This window comes from Marmota marmota, unplaced genomic scaffold, assembly GCF_001458135.2.
Source record: "Marmota marmota marmota unplaced genomic scaffold, marMar, whole genome shotgun sequence".
Taxonomy (NCBI): Eukaryota; Metazoa; Chordata; class Mammalia; order Rodentia; family Sciuridae; genus Marmota; species Marmota marmota.
In genome coordinates this window covers 47,907,010-47,924,425 of record NW_026000005.1, presented here as the reverse complement: position 1 = coordinate 47,924,425, position 17,416 = coordinate 47,907,010, and the positions used below count along the sequence as shown (strand labels likewise).

The 17,416-nt window shown below is 47.7% G+C and overlaps 1 protein-coding gene across 1 annotated transcript in view; it reads right to left on the bottom strand.

Annotated features, from left to right (window-relative positions):
• Nucleotides 1-1,561: 1,561 nt before the first annotated feature.
• Sag (S-antigen visual arrestin) overlaps nt 1,562-17,416 on the bottom strand; it is a 33,047-nt gene continuing 17,192 nt past the window's right edge. The window contains exons 7-15 of the mRNA XM_015481585.2: nt 16,993-17,128; nt 16,122-16,206; nt 15,060-15,132; nt 12,238-12,375; nt 9,142-9,219; nt 7,401-7,424; nt 5,269-5,324; nt 2,376-2,385; nt 1,562-1,794 (exon numbers count right to left, since the gene is read on the bottom strand). Coding sequence (XP_015337071.1) covers nt 1,692-1,794; nt 2,376-2,385; nt 5,269-5,324; nt 7,401-7,424; nt 9,142-9,219; nt 12,238-12,375; nt 15,060-15,132; nt 16,122-16,206; nt 16,993-17,128 — 703 coding nt within the window. The 3' untranslated portion in view covers nt 1,562-1,691. The remainder of the gene's footprint in view (nt 1,795-2,375; nt 2,386-5,268; nt 5,325-7,400; nt 7,425-9,141; nt 9,220-12,237; nt 12,376-15,059; nt 15,133-16,121; nt 16,207-16,992; nt 17,129-17,416) is intronic.

Below are 17,416 nucleotides of genomic sequence, written 5' to 3'. Positions count from 1 at the left end.
GGACTTGGGGGGGGGGGGGGGTGAACAGGAGCATGCCATCGTAATTGCCCCTTTGTCTGGGTACCTGAGAGAGCAGCATGGGCTGGTCTGATGATGCACTGTTCCCTCGGTTTGGGAGAAAAAAACAAGAAAACTGTCTGATCTCCTGACCCACAGCGTTCGTCTTCTACAGCAATAGTAGCATAGTTCCAGAAACGAATCCTCATCTCTGCCAATACCAGGATGCCTCAAAGTCGCACGCAGGTCCAAACCTTGCTTTGTCTTTGAACCCATGAAAGGTTCCCCAGAGGCCCTCCACGTCTCCATCCCAAGCCCCAAGACACAGAGCAGCCAGGAATCCATTGGACAGCCTCAGGCATTGGAAGTCTTCACACTCAGGAGCCCAGGCCCTATCCAACCCTCTGCTGTGGCACTAGATCCCCAAACCCAACCCAATGGTACACCTCACACATAACACTCTCCCCTCAACCCTTGCCTTCAGCAAGTGGGCTGAGCAGTGGAGAAGTCTCCAGAACCCTTTTACCTGCTCCCTAGAAGCACAGCCCAGAGCTACACATCCCCAAGTCTTCCCATGGCTGCCCGGAGAGCTGCTCATCCCCCCTGGCATCACATTAGGCTCCAGGCTGGTGGGTGCCATGGGCCAGACCTTCACAGAAAGTGCCCTAGAAGCACCCCCATTACGTTCCTCTCCTTAGGGCCATCTCCCTCCCTGACTCAGAGCATCCCCTCCTTCTTTATGCCCCACCTCAATGAAGCACAGTCCACCCAGGAAGCCCACGTGGCTCACAGTGGACCCATTTGTCTGGAGAAAGCTATCCTCATGGCCAAGCTCTGCTGTCACTGGCATTGGGATTTGATCAGCCTCCTTGAGCCAATCAGATTCTCCTTCCCAGGAACTACAAAGCAGGACCTGGACCACAGAGCTCAATTCCTGGTGCTGAGTCACATAAATTGTCATGCAAATGGCAGGTCCCCAAGCTCCTGGGATGAACGCCCAGAGCTTGGCAGGTCTCTGCCCACCCCAGCAATGGGAGCTCAGGATCATCCTTCAGTTGAGTTCCCTGGCCACTCCAGGGTCCTTCTACTACATTCCATTTGTCCCTAAAGCTAAACAAATCTGATTTTGTTGCTGACACTCAATAGAAACTTAACCAACTATCCAGGGCTCGATCAGGGACTTGACCCCCAAAGTGGAATCAGCAACAAAGGGTATTTTTGCCCAACTTGTTCTCTGCCCCATTAATTTCAGGAACCTCTTTAAGAAGAACCCTGGGGCTAGGATTGGTCAATTAGAAATCTCTCACCATATGTTTCCAGAGAAACAAGTTAGAGAGACCAGGACCCAAAGCCTCCTGGACACCCCAGGTCCCACTGGGTGGCACACTGACTTCCAGACACCTTCTCCCCTCAGTGGCCACTGCTGAGCCATTCTGTGGTGGCTGGCCTTTCTTCTAGATGATGCCCCTTTCCCCTCAGGAGCCAGGGCGCTAAAGGCGGCAACTTCTGCATCAGGGTCAGAAGCTCAAAGTCCCAGTCAATCAACCCCACTTGCAACCAGGGATCACATGACACACTTTATTTCCAGGAGGAAACTCGGACTTTCCTATCTAGCACAACTGAAGGGCTGACTGTGGGGCTTTGCTCCTGGCACCAGGAACTACAGCCGCTCGCGGGAGTCTGAGCCGATATTTTCACTCATCATTGACAGCCTCCTTCTTTCCTTCCGCAGTGTCTCCCCCATCTTTCAGATTTTGGCGAGCAAACTCTTCAAAAACCAAATTTGCATCCTGAAAACTAAAAAGAAAACAGAGACACCTTGTTCAGTGCCCTCTCAGAGCTGAGAATGAAATCTTAAGAGAACCAAGACCCTTGATCTTCTTTTGGCAGCAAAGGAATGAATCAAGGCTTTCCCCAGGATGGAACAGGGGCCCATGCCATTTTCCTCATTTTTTTGTTGTTGTTGTTGTTTGTTTAAAAGATTTTTTTTTTTTTTGGTGGGGGGTACCAGGGATTGAACTCAGGGGATACTTGACCACTGAGCCACATCCCCAGCCCTATTTTATATTTTATTAGTAACAGGGTCTCACTGAGTTACTTAGCACCTTGCTAAATTGCTGAGGCTGGCTTTGAACTCTGGACCTTCCTGCTTCCGCCTCCTGAGCTGCTGGGATTACAGGCGTGTGCCACGGCACCCAGCCTGTTTAAAAGTTCTTTAACAAAAAGGAGAAAAGAAGAGAGCCCACAAGTGAGGGATACACCCAGCATAGCCCTTGAGAGCTAGAGGACACAAGGGAAGGGCACAGAGACCCCAAGAGGGGTCTATGCAGGAGGAGGAGTCACAGGTCAGAGAAACAGAGCAGAGATTGGTGGCTTACCTTTCCTTTGCTGTGAGCCCAGAAAGAAGGAGAGAGGGAGAGAGCAGAGAGAAGGAGAGGTTAAAATCAATTCCACACCAAGCGCCTGGACTGTCTCCCCTTTCAGCTGAGCAGTTTGAGGGGTAGTAAGTTCTGAAGGCGTCTTTCTTGGTGGCTGGGTGTGACTTCTGTTCTTAGCCTTTCTGTCTGCATCTTTAGCCATCACTCTCTTTTGGTTTTGCCTTTGATTTTTGAGGGCACTGATGGAACCCAGGGCCTCATACAAGCTAGATAAGAGCTCTTCCTCTAAGCCACGCCCCAGCCCACCATCACTTTTTTTACAGGGTGCCTGAAACTGCCATAATCTCACCTTTGGACCTCTTCCCTGATTGTCCCCACCCTTTGTATGTCACTCCTCTTTTCAAAGTATTTCTCCTTAAGTGTCCTTTGGACCCCATTGAGGTCAGAGTCACATGGAGACTGACCATGCAGCTCCAGGCACCAGCCCATCGGGCTCTCGGGGATGACTCATAGGGCCTGATGTATACCAGCACCCTGGGTAAGGGTGTGCACTAACACCTGAGGACCACCCCCTCACGCCTCAGTTTGATCTTCTGGGTTCAGGTTAGGTTTTCATGTGTTTCATATCCCTAGATGAGTTGCTAACCATTTGAGTATGCTTTGTTTTTTTTTTAGTTTTCTGGTCACCTAATAAAGTTCTGGTGCAGTTAAAGAGCTTCAGAAACTGGGAAGCAGTGGTTTGATGGTGAACTTATGCTTTTGTGTCTCAGGCCTACCTAGAAGCCAGTACAGGAGGGAATATCTGTGAGAACCACTGAGCACAGAGACCCAAAGAGAGCCTAACTCATCAAACTTTTCCCTGACAAGAATACCCTGGAGCCCTACAGTGCTGAGCAGTAAAACCCACTAACTGGGACCCTCATCCCTGAAAAGGCAGTCAACAGGACGGATCCAATCAACACTCTGGGGTTTGGTGGATGCTCTTGGCAGCAGACAATAAAAACACTTTTACTTCTTCAGCACTTGCTAGGTACAAATTGCTTGGCCCCTGGCTCTGGCAAGGCCTAACTATAAATCATGCTTTCTCTGCTTAGACTCTACCACCTCTACTCAGGGAGTCAGGAACTAGGCAGAAAATGAGAGCCATGAGATTTGGTCACTCTTAGGTCTCAGGAAATCAGAGTTTTGTAACCACAGGATGATTTGTCCTAATTCTTGCCTCCAAAATCTCAGAGGACAAAAGATTTTATTGTTTTGTCCTGACACTGTGAGATGTCCAATGTAAGGGCCATAGCAACAGAAACATCAAAATGATACATGGGAAGGAAGAGTAACTCTTCGGCAGCAAAGGAACCGATCAAGGCTTTCCCCAAGATGGAAAAGGGGCCCATGCCATTTGCTCCTGGTTTTTTTGCTTAAAAGTTCTTTAACAAAAAATTAACTCACAAAGTCTGCCTAAAGCTCTTTGGGTGGTTATCATTTGAATGTCCTTAAAAGAACAATTGAAGATTGGGACCACATTTTCAAGACTGAATCTGTGTTTTCCCGGCTTAAAGTCCTAATTACTCCCAAATAAATGTAAAAAATAAAGACCATTTTTATGATACAAGCATAAGTGAATCAAAAATGTAAGATTAAATATTTAACCAGAAGCTTTTGCCAATGTGCATAGAGAGTTTGAATCTAAAATATTTGGAAAAGATATTTTGAGACAAAATATTTTGAGCCAAAACCTAAAATGAATATGAGGACCCATTTTAATGGGTAAATACCATCTCATTTTCAACATAGAAAAACTATTTGTCAAATACGAGGAAAAGAAACCCTGCTGGTTTATACCACTTTTACTTAAAAGTCTTTATTATTATAACTATGGAGAATTCTCAAACAGGTTGATTTTTCTATCAACCTGCCTAATTATATAGGGGAGAATTTTTCCTTGGAGTTTCTAAGATGCACCTGGATTAATTCTGCTGCCTCATTTACTTTTTTTTTCCAACACTTGGAACAAAACCCTGGGCCCCATGCTTGCTAAGTTGTTGAGGCTGGCCTTGAACTTGCAATTCTGAGGGAGGATGGATTTTAAAATAGTCTTTGCAACAAGGTGCAACATCCTGAATGTGTTAAAACCTGTGTGAGGCTGGNTTTTTTGGTACCAGGAATTGAACCCAGGGGTACTTAACCACTGAACCACATCACCTGCCCTTTTTTGTATTTTATTAGAGACAGGGTCTTGCTGACTTGCTTAGGATCTTGCAAAGTTGCTGAGGCTAGCTCTGAACTCACCATCTTCCTGCCTCAGCCTCCCAAGCCACTGGGATCACAGGAATGTGCCACTGCGCCCAGCTCATTGAGCTTTTCTTAAAAGAACTTCCTTGAGATCTAACTCCATATCATCCAGTTCTCTTTACAGTGACAGTTCAACAAGGCTGATGTTAAACACAGAGTTGTACACTATCCTTCACTTGACATCCATCAAGAGCCAATGGATTTATAAGTCAAATGAGCCAAGATGTGAGGATCCCAGCCTGACCCTCTTTTCTAGTCTTTTCTGTATTCTCATCATGATGCCTATGAATGCTTCCAAATGATACATTAGGCCTTTTGTTTCCAAATGAAATGCAAAAGCCTTGGGCTCTCAAACTAAATCATCCTAAAATCTAAATCTAGGTCTATTGACAGCAGAGATTCTGGGGTTTTCCATTACATCCTTCACACAGGCTCCAGGGGGTAAACAGGTGAGTGCTTTCTTCTGGGCTAGCCCAGTCACCTTGTGGATGTCACCTGGTAACCCCCCTACTCAGAGGTGCAGTCAAGAAAGACAAGGAATGAGTACCAATAAGTCTACCAGGGGAGAAGAGCTCGAGACAGCCTGGACAATGGCGCAACTAACCTGGGTCCTCAGGCTGCGGGTGCATGAGACGGAATGGTACCTCAGTGGCCACTTCGCTAGAAAAAAAGAATGTAGGCTGGTTAGTAGATACACACACACACACACACACACACACACACACAAGGTTAGTGGCTTCATAAAATATCCCCAGGCCCAAGCTGAAAGATAATTTAGCAGAACTCAAAGCAAAACAGAAATCAGAATATAGTCAAGTGAGATTTTGCAATGCATTCCCTGGAATGTGGTCCAGGAACTTCACTCAGGCATGGCTGGGCAACCAGTGTTCCAAGTTCCCTGTGCTGCTTACTAGATGTAGTGACATATGTTATGGGAGGAGAAGAGGCAAAATCCGACAGGAAGGACAGAGTAGATTTTGTCGTTGTTGTTTTGGGGTTTTGGTAGTCGGGACTGAACCCAGGGGTGCTTAACCACCGAGCCACATCCCAACCCTTTATAATTTTTATTTTGAGACAAGGTCTCACTAAGTTGCTCAGGCCTTGCTAAGTTGTTGAGGCTGGCCTTGAACTTGCAATTCTGAGGGAGGATGGATTTTAAAATAGTCTTTGCAACAAGGTGCAACATCCTGAATGTGTTAAAACCTGTGTGAGGCTGGTGTGTCAAGGGTGGGCACAGAGAGCACAACAGTCTGCTGAACTCCAAAAGTTAGAGGACTTTGGGGCGACTTGGAATTTATACCAAAAAGAAGGAAGGAAAGGAGTCAGGAAGGAGGACGAAAGAGAGATTCAGAGAAAGGGAGAACAGAAAGATGAGGAGAGAGGTGAGAAAACAGGCTCCTCCTTGCATTCTAGGGCCCCCTGCTTCCTGCCCAGGGCTGACCTCTGGGCCAAGCACATTTGTTTAAATAACACAGGTACAGATAGGATCTAAAAGAAACGGGTGTGACCTGGGTTCTAGATAAGAGATGAAGATGATAAGAATTGGGGTAAAAGACCATGTCAAGTCAATGCTGACTCAAATATTTCTAATTTTTTTTTTCTTTTTGGTACTGGGAATTGAACTCAGGAATGCTTTACCAATGAGCTAGGTCCCCATCTCCCCATCCCCCCACCCCCACTGCCTTTTTTAAGACAGGGTCTAAGTTGCTGAGGCTGATCTTGAACCTGCAAACCTCCTGACTCAGGGGGAGGAAATCACTGGGATTACAGGAGTGCACCACCACACCTGACTCAAATTTGTTCCTTCTTTTTGCATGACTTAAAAGGAAGCTGTCACCATTCACAATTATCAAAAGGTAGAAACAATCCCCCCAAAATATGCATAATGTGGTATATCCATACAGTGGAATATTACTCAGCCATAAAAAGGAATAAAGTACTGTATTAGTTCATGCTACAACACAGATGATCCTTGAAAACATTACGCCAATGATAAAAGTCAATCAAAAAGGCTCCTTATTATACAATGCCATTTATAGGCAATATCCAGGATAGTTAACACTGGCAAGCAGATTAGTGGCTGCCAGAGGCTGTGGGAGGGGAAACAGGAGTGATTACTTAATTTGTACTAGGTTTCCCTTTCAGATAGCAAAAATATTCTGGACCTAGATAGTGGTGGTGGTTTTATAACATTGTAAAACTACTTAATGCTGCTGAATTGTGCACTTTAAAGTGGTTAAAATGGTATAATTCATGTCTTGCACTGCATACAGGTGCAGAAGACAGCTAGACAGCTATGCGGAGTATGTGGACTTTCTGGAGGAGTCTCTTTGTGAGGTGTAGACCTACTTGTCACCCCAGACACACACTAGTGAGCTAAGCACTGCATGATGCTCCAGAGGCAGCAGCATCACTTCTAACATATGAGTAGAGCTGCCCAGAGACCAGCTTCTTCAGTTCCTCTTAAGAGGAAGGGCTTACTGGACACAGTGGTGTACCCTGTAATCCCAGCAATTTGGGAGACTGAGGCAGGAGGATCATGAGTTCAAAGCCAGCCTCAGCAACTTAGTGAGGCCCTAAGCAACTCAGTGAGACCCTGTCTCAAAATAGAAAAAGGGCTGAGGATGAGGTTCAGTGGTTAAGTACCCCTGGGTTCAATCTCTGGTACCAAAAAAAAAAGGCTTATTGTCCTTGGCGTCCTGCGAATCAAGTGGAAAGGGAGGAGAAGAGACTTACCTGGAGGTGAGTTCTCCCAGAAAGCTAGGAAACACAAAACAAAAACAAATGGCTGTGGTGACTGTCCCCAGTGGCAATATGACTTCACATCCCATTATTCAGAGGCAAGACCTGACTCGGTTCTCAGGCTCCTTGCCCACATTCCCCACTTCCAGGGTCTTTCATTCCTTAATATTCAGCGTCCTCCTCCCTACTGTGACTCTTTTTCTCAAGAGGATCATTTAGGGTCAAGAAGAATAACTTAGGGTCAAGAATAAGCCACAGAATCATAGAGGTCTCTATGAGAACACCTTAGAGTTGCTCTACCCTTTTATATCTGCAAGGTGGGATAGTGGGCATGACTGGTTTCAGGACCCACTGGGGATACTGAAACTTCAATGTTCAAGTCTCTTATTTAAAATGACGTGGTGTTTGCATAGCACCTTCACCCATTCACCCATACGTTCAAAATCATCTAGAGATGACTTAAATCACCAATACAATGTAAATGCTGTATAAATAGTTGTTAGACTTTATCATTTAGGGGATAACAAGGGGAACGTCTATACAGTCAGCACATATGCAGGGTTTTTTTTAAGAACTCTTTTTTTTTTTAATAATTATTTTTTAGTTGTAGTTGGACACAATACCTTCATTTTATTTATTTATTTTTATGTGGTGCTGAGGATCGAACCCAGGGCCTTGCACGTGCAAGGCAAGCACTCCACTGCTGAGCCACAGCTCTAGCCCCCACATATGCAGTTTTTAAAAAATATTTTCAATCTGCAGATGGTTGAAGTCACCAATATGAAACTTGAGGATAGGAGGACTACCTGAATTTGTTTTTCTGGACTGCTAAGGGAAACTCCACCTGGTTCTAGATCCTCACAAAGGAAAGAAAAGAAAGCACTATCCAGGGCTGGGGCTGGGGCTCAGCAGTGGCGTACTTGCCTGGCATGTGTGAGGCATTGGGTTCAATTCTCAGCACCACATATAAATAAATAAAGGTCTATCAACAACTTAAAAAATATTAAAGAAAAAGAAAAGAAAGCACTATCCACTTCAAAAAAACACAACAAATGGAAACTTTGTGCTAACAAAATACCTAAAATAGACCTGTGTTCTTTGTGGCCCCAAGCAAAATTTGGAGAACTCTTTACCTACCCAGGACCCTGGGACATATGCAGGATCTGCCTGTGATCAGAATAGAGACTTTGGCTGTGGAATTTGAAAGGGAAATGAGAAGCCAAGGTGTTTTTGTTTTTGTTTCCTTTTGGTGAGATTAAAGACAAGGAAAAATCAGTTTCATTAAAATAGAATGAATAGTTTCTTTAGAGATGTCAGCACTCTTGTATGAAAAGGAGCCTCCCAATTCTGTGTGTGATTCCATGTTAGGGGAGGGAAGATGCAGTCCCTCCTTGGTGGCCAGATGCCTCCCAAGATGCAAACAGATGAAGGTCACTGGGAGTCCACTGGGCAGCCATTGTTCTTTCTGAAGTACAATGTAACATGAAACTGATTCTCTTTCCGCTCTCTAGCGCTCTACAGCGCTCTACCTCGGTGGTGTGCAGGTGCAAGCTGTTTTGGCCCAGGGTACGAACAGTGCAGTATTTCACAACCTTCTTTTCCAGGGACAAATAGAATCCAACCCAGGCCAGCACAGGAGCCAGTAGGCTCTGCCTCCGGCCGCTGTCTGCCTGTTAGTCCTTCAGGAAAGAGCAGTCCCAGGCCAAGAGGGAGCAGGCCAAGTGCCGGCACTTACCCTGACACGGTGAGCTTCACCTTGATCTGGTAAGACACCAGGATGCCCATGATGGTGCGGTCCATGCCCTCTTTAAGGCTGCCCAATAGAAAGGAAGAGCGGAGGGTGAGGAGGCAGCAGGAGGCACAGCCTGTGAGGGGATTCTTGCTCCTCCAACCAGGGCCACTCATCTGGAGGCTGCTTCTCGGGAACTGGTGAACTGGTGAACTGGCCCAGGCCAGCCTGAGTCCAAGGACTGCACATACACGTGAAGGGGTGCAGGGATGCCTGCGTCTCCTACTCCTGCAGTCCACAGAGGGAGGAGCGTACTTCCTCCCCTCCTCTGTACCCTGGTCATCCAGCCTCTCCCCAGCCTGCTCCACCATCTCAGCAGAGCAGGCATAGAGTCCTCCCATGGGTTTCCCTGCCTGGGTATCTGTCTCTGTAATGGTCTCCCACATGCCAGGCTCCTTAACTGAGCTTTCCAGCTTCTCTGTAGCCTGAGAAATCTTTCAGGTTCAGTTTTTCGGGGAGATGCCTCTGCCGTCTCCTACCCACTGCCCCACTGCCTGATCCTGCCTTGCGCCAGCCTTGCCAACTACAAGCCTGCCCCAGAATGCCCTCCTTCTCCTCTCTTGTCCCCTAAGACCCCAAGTTATAGTTCCCCTCCTTTGGGAAGCCTTCCCAGACACTGCCAGGGAGCATTGGGACTCGCTCCTCTGTGCTCTGCTCATGGGAAAGACACGTGGATACTCTATTGTAGCCCTGATCACAGGAATTGTGACTGCTCTGGACCCTGCCCCACCGGCACCCAGTATGTGCCTAGCAGTGAATGTTTAAGTGAGTGAATGAGGTGCATGAGATGTGCCCCAAAGAGGGTGAGGTGTGACTTTCCTTGACAGAAACTTCACTCCAAATCTCCTAACATGCATGGAATTCCTGTTATCTGATACACACCACAGTGGACATTTTATCACAGGTTTTTATCTCACACGACCCAATGAAGAAGACTTAAGTATTTCAGGATGTCCAATAACAGGAATTAAGGCATGCAAATTATCATGAGCTGGACTCAGTGGTGCAGACCTGTGATCCCAGCGACTCAGGAGGCTGAAGCAGAAGTCTTGAGTTCAAAGCCAGCCTCAGCAATTTAGCAAGTCCCTAAGCAATTTAGTGAGAACCTGTCTCAAAATAAAATATTTAAAAAGGACAAAGGATGTGGCTAAGAGGTTATGTGCCCTTGGGTTAAATTTCCAGTATAAAAAAAATTTATCATGAAATACTAACTAAAATAATGTGAATAATGATAGAGATCATGATGGAGGACCCTGAAGGCAGGGGATTGAGGGCAGGGGAGATTGCGTTGACAGCTCTGGGATCTGGGATATGGCCCTGAAAGTTCTAGCCCAGAGACCAAAATCTGGCCCAGGAACATGTGCACCCACGACCACACTGATCCCCAGAGAAGCCTTTTTACCTGGAATTGTGGAGAGGGTCACCTACTCAGCAGAGAGGGGTTGCCACCAAAGGGTATAAAAGAGGGTGTAAGCTTGAAACTCCACACTTCTGCTGGGATTGGCTCTTGACCTCATGTTAAATAAGGCCAAACACCGAAGGAAGAGAACGTACTTTGTCACAGGCCCGAGAATACCCTGCAAGCTCTCGCCCTGCCGCCTCCAAGGTGATGCCAACAGACCAGAAGTTGACCTATCTGACTTGCATGAGCCCATGGCTTGGTAGACTCACATTCTGTAAGGCCAACAGTGGGGTCAGTGAGTATTCTCACTGTCAAAGGATTTTCTGTGAGTGAGTTGCCAAGTTACTGAATTAGATTCTGGAGCATGTTCACAAGGCAAGAATAACAGAGAAACTGACACCACAGATCTGCTTCCTCAAGGGCACGACAGTCATGTTATGGACAATGGCACGCCATATCATAAACATGTTTTATAGTTTGCGGAGTCATTTAAAACATGTACATTTCTCCACGCCTTGTGAGCAAGGTGTATTTATTCTCATTTTATGGATAAGGAAATTATCCATAAGATTAGCCAGAATGAGAGACCTGTCCAGGGTCAGCAGCTCAGTTAACTGGAGAGCAAAGTCCACTCCTTACCAACTCTCTGGTCAGTAGCCTACTGGGGCCATGGAGGGACCCTCCAGCACATCACCCAGGGAGAGGGCAGGAAGTGGGTCTTGAGCTGGCGCATGGCTCTGACCACAAGCCCTCAGAGCCCTCCAACAGAGAGACTCCCAGAAACAGAAGACCAAAAGGGTGGCTAGGAGAGCAGCAGTGTTGACTTCTGAGCCTTCACTGTACAGTTTTTTCTAGATCTGTTGCCTAAATCCAGCGAGTGGATCTTCCTTCCTCCCTTCCCTCCCCCCTTTCTTTTAGTGCTAGAAATGAACTCAGGGGCACTCTACCATTGAGTTACATCCCAGTCCTTTTTTTATTTTTTATTTTGAGACAAGGTCTTGCTAAGTTGCCCAGGCTGGCCCAGATTTAGACCTTCCTGCCTCAGGCTTAGAGCAGCTGGGATTACGGGCAGGCGCCACCATGCCTGTAAACAGTGCTTATTTTCCTATAAAGCTCATTGACTTCTGCAGCCCTCGGGATCCCACTTTTCACCTTTCCCGGAGGAAATAAGTGGATGAGCACAGCCAGCTGCATGGCTCAGTTGTATGCTTAGGACAGTGCACCAGCTAATGACGCTTTAGGAAACTAGCAGCTGACATTGCTCAGGCGCCTTCTGAGTGCTGGGCTCCATGCTGCATGCAGCTTGTGTCAGTCCTTATCACCACTCTGTGAGATTGGGACTCTTATCACCCTCCCCCCTCCACTGAGAGACAAGAAAACAGGTTCTCAGAGAGCTCAAGTCATTTGCCCAGAGCCACCCAGAGTATGCAGTGGAGCTGGGGGTACCCAAGGCTGTGTCCAGGGTCCACCAATATGATCACCGCCTTGTTCCAGATAGGAGAAGGAGCCTCATTTGGGCCTATGAGACCTGCACTCTCTACCATTAATGCCAGCTAGCCTGTCATGCACACCTTGAGCCCAGGGGACAGACCTGCACCAGCTGGCACCAACAGGACTTTCATGCAGTAGCAAGGACTCACATGGTGCTGGAGGCGAGGTTTGTGTCCTCATGCTTGATCTTCCCATCCAGAGCAATGCCTCTTCTTTCTCGATTGTTAGCCAACAAGGGCACCAATGTCAGGGTCTTGGTAAAAGTGTTATTAGGTAACACTTTTTCTCTGGAAGAAGAACAACATAGAGGAGAGTCACCATCAACCCGACCAGACCCTATTTGTCATCCAGCATTTCCAGGATCCAAATTCCCTATCCACTTACTGGGAAGAGGAGCATATTGTTAGTGAAATTGCAAAGTGGGTTGGCAGCAATATCAGGACATTGCCTCAGACCTCCCAACCTGCTCTGAATTGCTGAATTTCTAAATAAGACAAACGGGTCCCAGGTCAGAGACCCCAGCCAGTCTCCTAAGGCTCTATGAACCCCACAGTATGCAGCAGAGCCATCAGAGCAGTGTCAATAAGCCCAGGTGGGAAAGGTCCTTGTTGCCAAAATCTGTCACCAGGAGACTGATGGTGGGCTGGTGAGCAGGGTAAGGAAGGGGCCTCCATCAGTGGCCACACAGACCAAGCTGATTCAGGTCCAAAGCAGCACACACTTTTCCTCTACTTGGTCTTCTGGGTCATCAACTGAGCTCTGAGTTCCCCAGCATCTGACAGATGGCAGGAACCCTGTGCCAAGAGGCCGATCTAGGGTTGTGCTTGGGACACAGCATCACCAAGATCACAAAGCAGCATCTGAGGCTGCAGAACCAACTCTGCTGTTCACGTGCTGGGCACCAGGCCTTGGTGAGGGCTGTCTGTACACCTCTCATCTTGTGCTCTGCCAACCCTGTACTCAACAGCCACACAGTCGCAGCCTTAGGCTGCAGAGCCCTGCGTGCCAGCAACACGCCCTGCATCCTTGTACCAGCCAGAGGAAGGCAGGGTGTGACCTGAAAACACTGCCCGGGAGCTGGCATCAGGACTACTTCCCAAGAGTGTTCCAAGACAGCTGGAGCCCGAAATGCCTCCCACAGAAGGGTTCCCCTATTTGAGCTCACTGGGGAGTTTAAAGCAACTGTGGTGGATCCTGCCTCTGGTGGATATAGGAAGCTCTTCATAGAATTTTGTATGAGCCCAGGATGGCCCATGTCCTCCCACCTAGGTCTTGGGGCAATCTATCAAATGAATTAGATTTGGGCAGTGGCATTGACAAAAATGGACTTTGCATTATTGTAAAAGTGACAGAAATAGAAAGGGGGCCCTGGGACTGGGCTGCATGATGGCCTTTCCTGAATCAGAGCTTGCCAAAGGACTGTGGCAAGACCTTAAGGCGACTTCCAGGGCCTTCAGGACCTGGTACTCAATGGCAGGCAACAGATTGAAAATCAGGTACGACCTGGCTTGAGGAAGCCTTCCCACTGGAGTCCCAGGGTCTGGCACAGTGGCTCATGCTCTACAGCCTTCTGAGTGGCCTCTAGCCTAAGACCCACTAACACGATCTGACCCAGCTTCCAATCTCCCTCCCCCACCCTTGGGAGGATCTTAGAATGGTTTTCAGTCTCCTGAGATTCATTTGACCAAAAGACTTAAAAGTAGGCTAGATAACAGGGTATATAGTTAAAAACTCAGTCAGGACTATTTGCCTGGTTGTTTCTGAGCATCTGCCAAAAGGCCAGCTGGGGCTAAGACTCCCCAGACCCCAAGGATGGCAAGGATATGCCCAAAATGTGGGACAGACCCTAGGCCTGGCATTAAGAAGTCAGCTAAGGAGTTGTGGTTCTTTCCTGCTTCCCTCCACTGAAGGCCTATATTTAAACTTAAGGATGAATTTGTTTTGAGTAATAGTTTATCCTAAAGTTGCCTTTTAAATATTGTGCAATATTATCTTAGTGAATCAGTTTATCTTTCCTCACCAACAACCCCTCCTCTCCACCCCAACCTTCCTTTGACCCTGGTAATGTTTTCTACATTCAGTGATGTTTAGAACATGCCAACTAGATAAAGTGGAAAAGACCTTCTGGGGTGAGAAATACCCCTGCAACATGTGTATTAAATGTTTCTGGGCTCAATGGTGCATACCTATAATCCTAGCCACTAGGGAGGCTAAAATAGGAGGATTGCAAATTTAGGTCAACATGGGTAACTTAGTGAGACCCTGTCTCAAAATGAAAAATAAAAAGGTCTAGAGATGTAACTCAGTGGTAGAGCCCTTGCCTAGCACATGTGAGCTCTTGAGTATAATCTCCCACACCACACACACACACACATTAAAAAAAAAATGTATCTGACTTCCTAGCACAAAGTGCAGCCTGCTTTGTCTCTCATGAATGAAGGAGCCACTGCAGGATTCTCATTTGTTTTTGATTCTATCAAAGGGAGAAAAGTCATTCACAATGACAGGCTAAAAATGAATGCATCTTCCAAATCAAGTTATCATTGGTATGGAATTTTCAAACTGAATAAAGGAGCAAAAGAAAGTCCTAGCCTGGTCTGACTGCTCATTTGGCCATCTGCTGGGGCAGGGTGGGTGAGCAGAAAGAGTCCACATTACCAAGGACTCATGTCAAGGATAAATAGGCAGGCCCAGCTGTTCCCGGTGGGTGACACGTCCACCTTGATTTCTCCCCTTGTTTGTTTGAAGTCATTGCATTGTTCTCTCCAACCTCCTGTGACATGGAAGGCGCATGGGGCGAGGTAAACAGAGCTAAGATGCTAACTTTCTTGGCATCCCCTGAAGTGAGAAAAGGGGAAGGAAGCAAAAAGCTGGGGGGCTGGCTGGGCATTCTAGTTCTCAGCATGAAAGAAAAAAGAACTTGACAGAGAAGGTTGGCCACCCCGGAAGTAGAAATGCAACTGTTACTTACTGTGTTTCCTCCATGGCCACAGGCTTGACGTAATAATCACTTGAGTAGAGAACCACATTGGCCACTTGCTCCACTGCAGAGGGAGGATAAGAGGCAGTGATCAACGCTGGGCCCCTCATGTATGTGCATGGTGACTCCTGGCCTTCCTGGAGACACAGCAGGACTTTTCTCTCTGAGGGTCATGTCGGTCCATTTCTGGCTTTCTCAGAAAACTCTTGTGATTCCCAATTCTGTCTTCAAGTCATTTCTCTTCACCGATAACCTGCTTTATGTCAACTCCCGCCCATTAAGATGACACTAGCATCTGGTGAGGGCTTTCTTCTGCATCACAACATGGTGAAGGGTGTTGCACATTGAGGCAGAGCATGAATTGCTAGTTCAAGTTCCTCTTCCTCTTATAAAGCCACTGATGTCATCATGGGGTCCTGCCCCCATGACCTCATCTAGCCCTGATCATCTCCCAAAGGTCTCACCTCCCTGCAGTACGCATCCAGAGTTGGCCATCACAAGGTGGCCACTCAAGCTGAGATAGCCACACCTCACACTTTACAGAACACTCTCAAGGGGACCTCTCCTGACAGCCTAATCCAGCCTGGGAAGATGAACAAAGAGCTGCTGCTATGGATGCCGGTCGGGCTTCAGGAGACTTAGCATGAACCCACAATTTAACCCTATGTCTTCTATCCAGAGCCCTTCCCACTATACTTGCTGCACTGATCAACAAAAAATTGTCACTGACCAAAAAAGGAACACTCCTCCCTTGGCTTCCCTGAGCTCAGGCACAGTGAGGCCTGTGGGAAGGGACAGCATGGGAGGTTGGAAACAGCATCTGTCAGGGATGTCACCAAGACAAAAGACAGCCCTAGTGGGCATACGGGCTAATGAGATGACCTGTAAGGTTGCTGTCCCTCTAAAGACCCATTGCCTATGGCCCAACAAAGATAAGCAGGTAGTTCCCAAGACCCAGAGGGTTTTACTTGGACCAGAGAGTGATCCTGGTGAAACAGGATAAGGCTGAGAAATTCTCAAAGGTTTTGCCTTCTAGTTTTAAGAAGGTCCTACCTAAGACTTTAATCTTCTTCACTGTCTTCTCCGTGTTATTGGTCACTGTCACAGTCACAGGAATGGGTTCCCCATGGAAATATATCTGAAAAAGTTAGAGATAAGTCAGAAAGGAGAACTGAGTGTGGGGACATCTTTATTAGGTCATTCTAGGTTCAATTCCTTTAACTAGAACAAGCTTGGTGAACTCCCTACTTTTAAGGAAGATGATGCTTTCCTCCAGAGAAGGGTCTAGAACATGTTTTGCCCTGTCTACAGGAGGCTGAGGAGGGTAATGGGGCTCTGAGAGTCACATAAGAGGAAGCTGGAGGTCCTGAGTAGGACTGTGAGGTTCTGGGAGCAGGAAGAGTGAGGTGAAAGGAAGCCACGGGGACACTGGGTGATGAAGCTCTTCCCCCAGCAATCACGTGGAACCCAGCCCCAGTGGGCACGTGTGCACACGTACACTCACATATGTGCACACTCTGCATGGGCTCTTGCCAACACATGAGTGAAACTGCCTCATCTCCCAGAAGGATCAGAGAGAGCCTTAGCCAGCAGGGCTTCACCTTTTCCACCATGACACACCTGAGGGATGGTATTGCACACAGCCGCCCTGTGTGGCTAACTTTCCTGGGAATAAATAATTTAGGGTGGCACACCTATGACATGACATTAGAGAGTTGAGCAGAGAAAGGCCAGTGAGAAAAAGGGCTCCCCAGTCTGTGGGGCCCAGAGAGGGCATTGCCGCTGGTTAGCCCTGTTCTGAGGCTCAGTTATGGAAAGAGCCATTTACAGTCCCTGGCCTTCCACGACTCCTGAGGCAGAATGGCTTGCAAGGCACCCACACAGCTGGGGCCCCAGGACACTACCCTAGAGGGACGCGGGTTACCTCTTTGCTGAGGGAGACTGCAAGGTGCAATGGCTTGTCAGACATGAAGAACTGCCAGGAGGCCTCGGCCTGGGGCTGTGGCCCCATCTCAGATGGCGCGTGCTGGACTTTGCGGATGAGCAATCGCACAGAGCTCCTGTGGAGAAAAGGCCGGAGGATCCCTGGGATTAGATCAGCCACTTCAGCTCGGCCTCTCCTCTCCCCTCCCCAGAGTCCTGACAGAGGTGGGATGGGACAGGCCTGTGCCTGGGACAGCCCTGGGGACTTTCCCACTCTACAGGCTGGGTGTCAGGGCCAGAAATGTCTCTGTAGGTCTCTTTCATGCTGTCAGGCTCTGGTTAGGCGAGGCTGTGTGATGGTGTCAGGGGCCTCGTGTGGCCAGGCCCCAGAGCAGTAACAAATTGCAGCTAGTAACTGTTGTAAA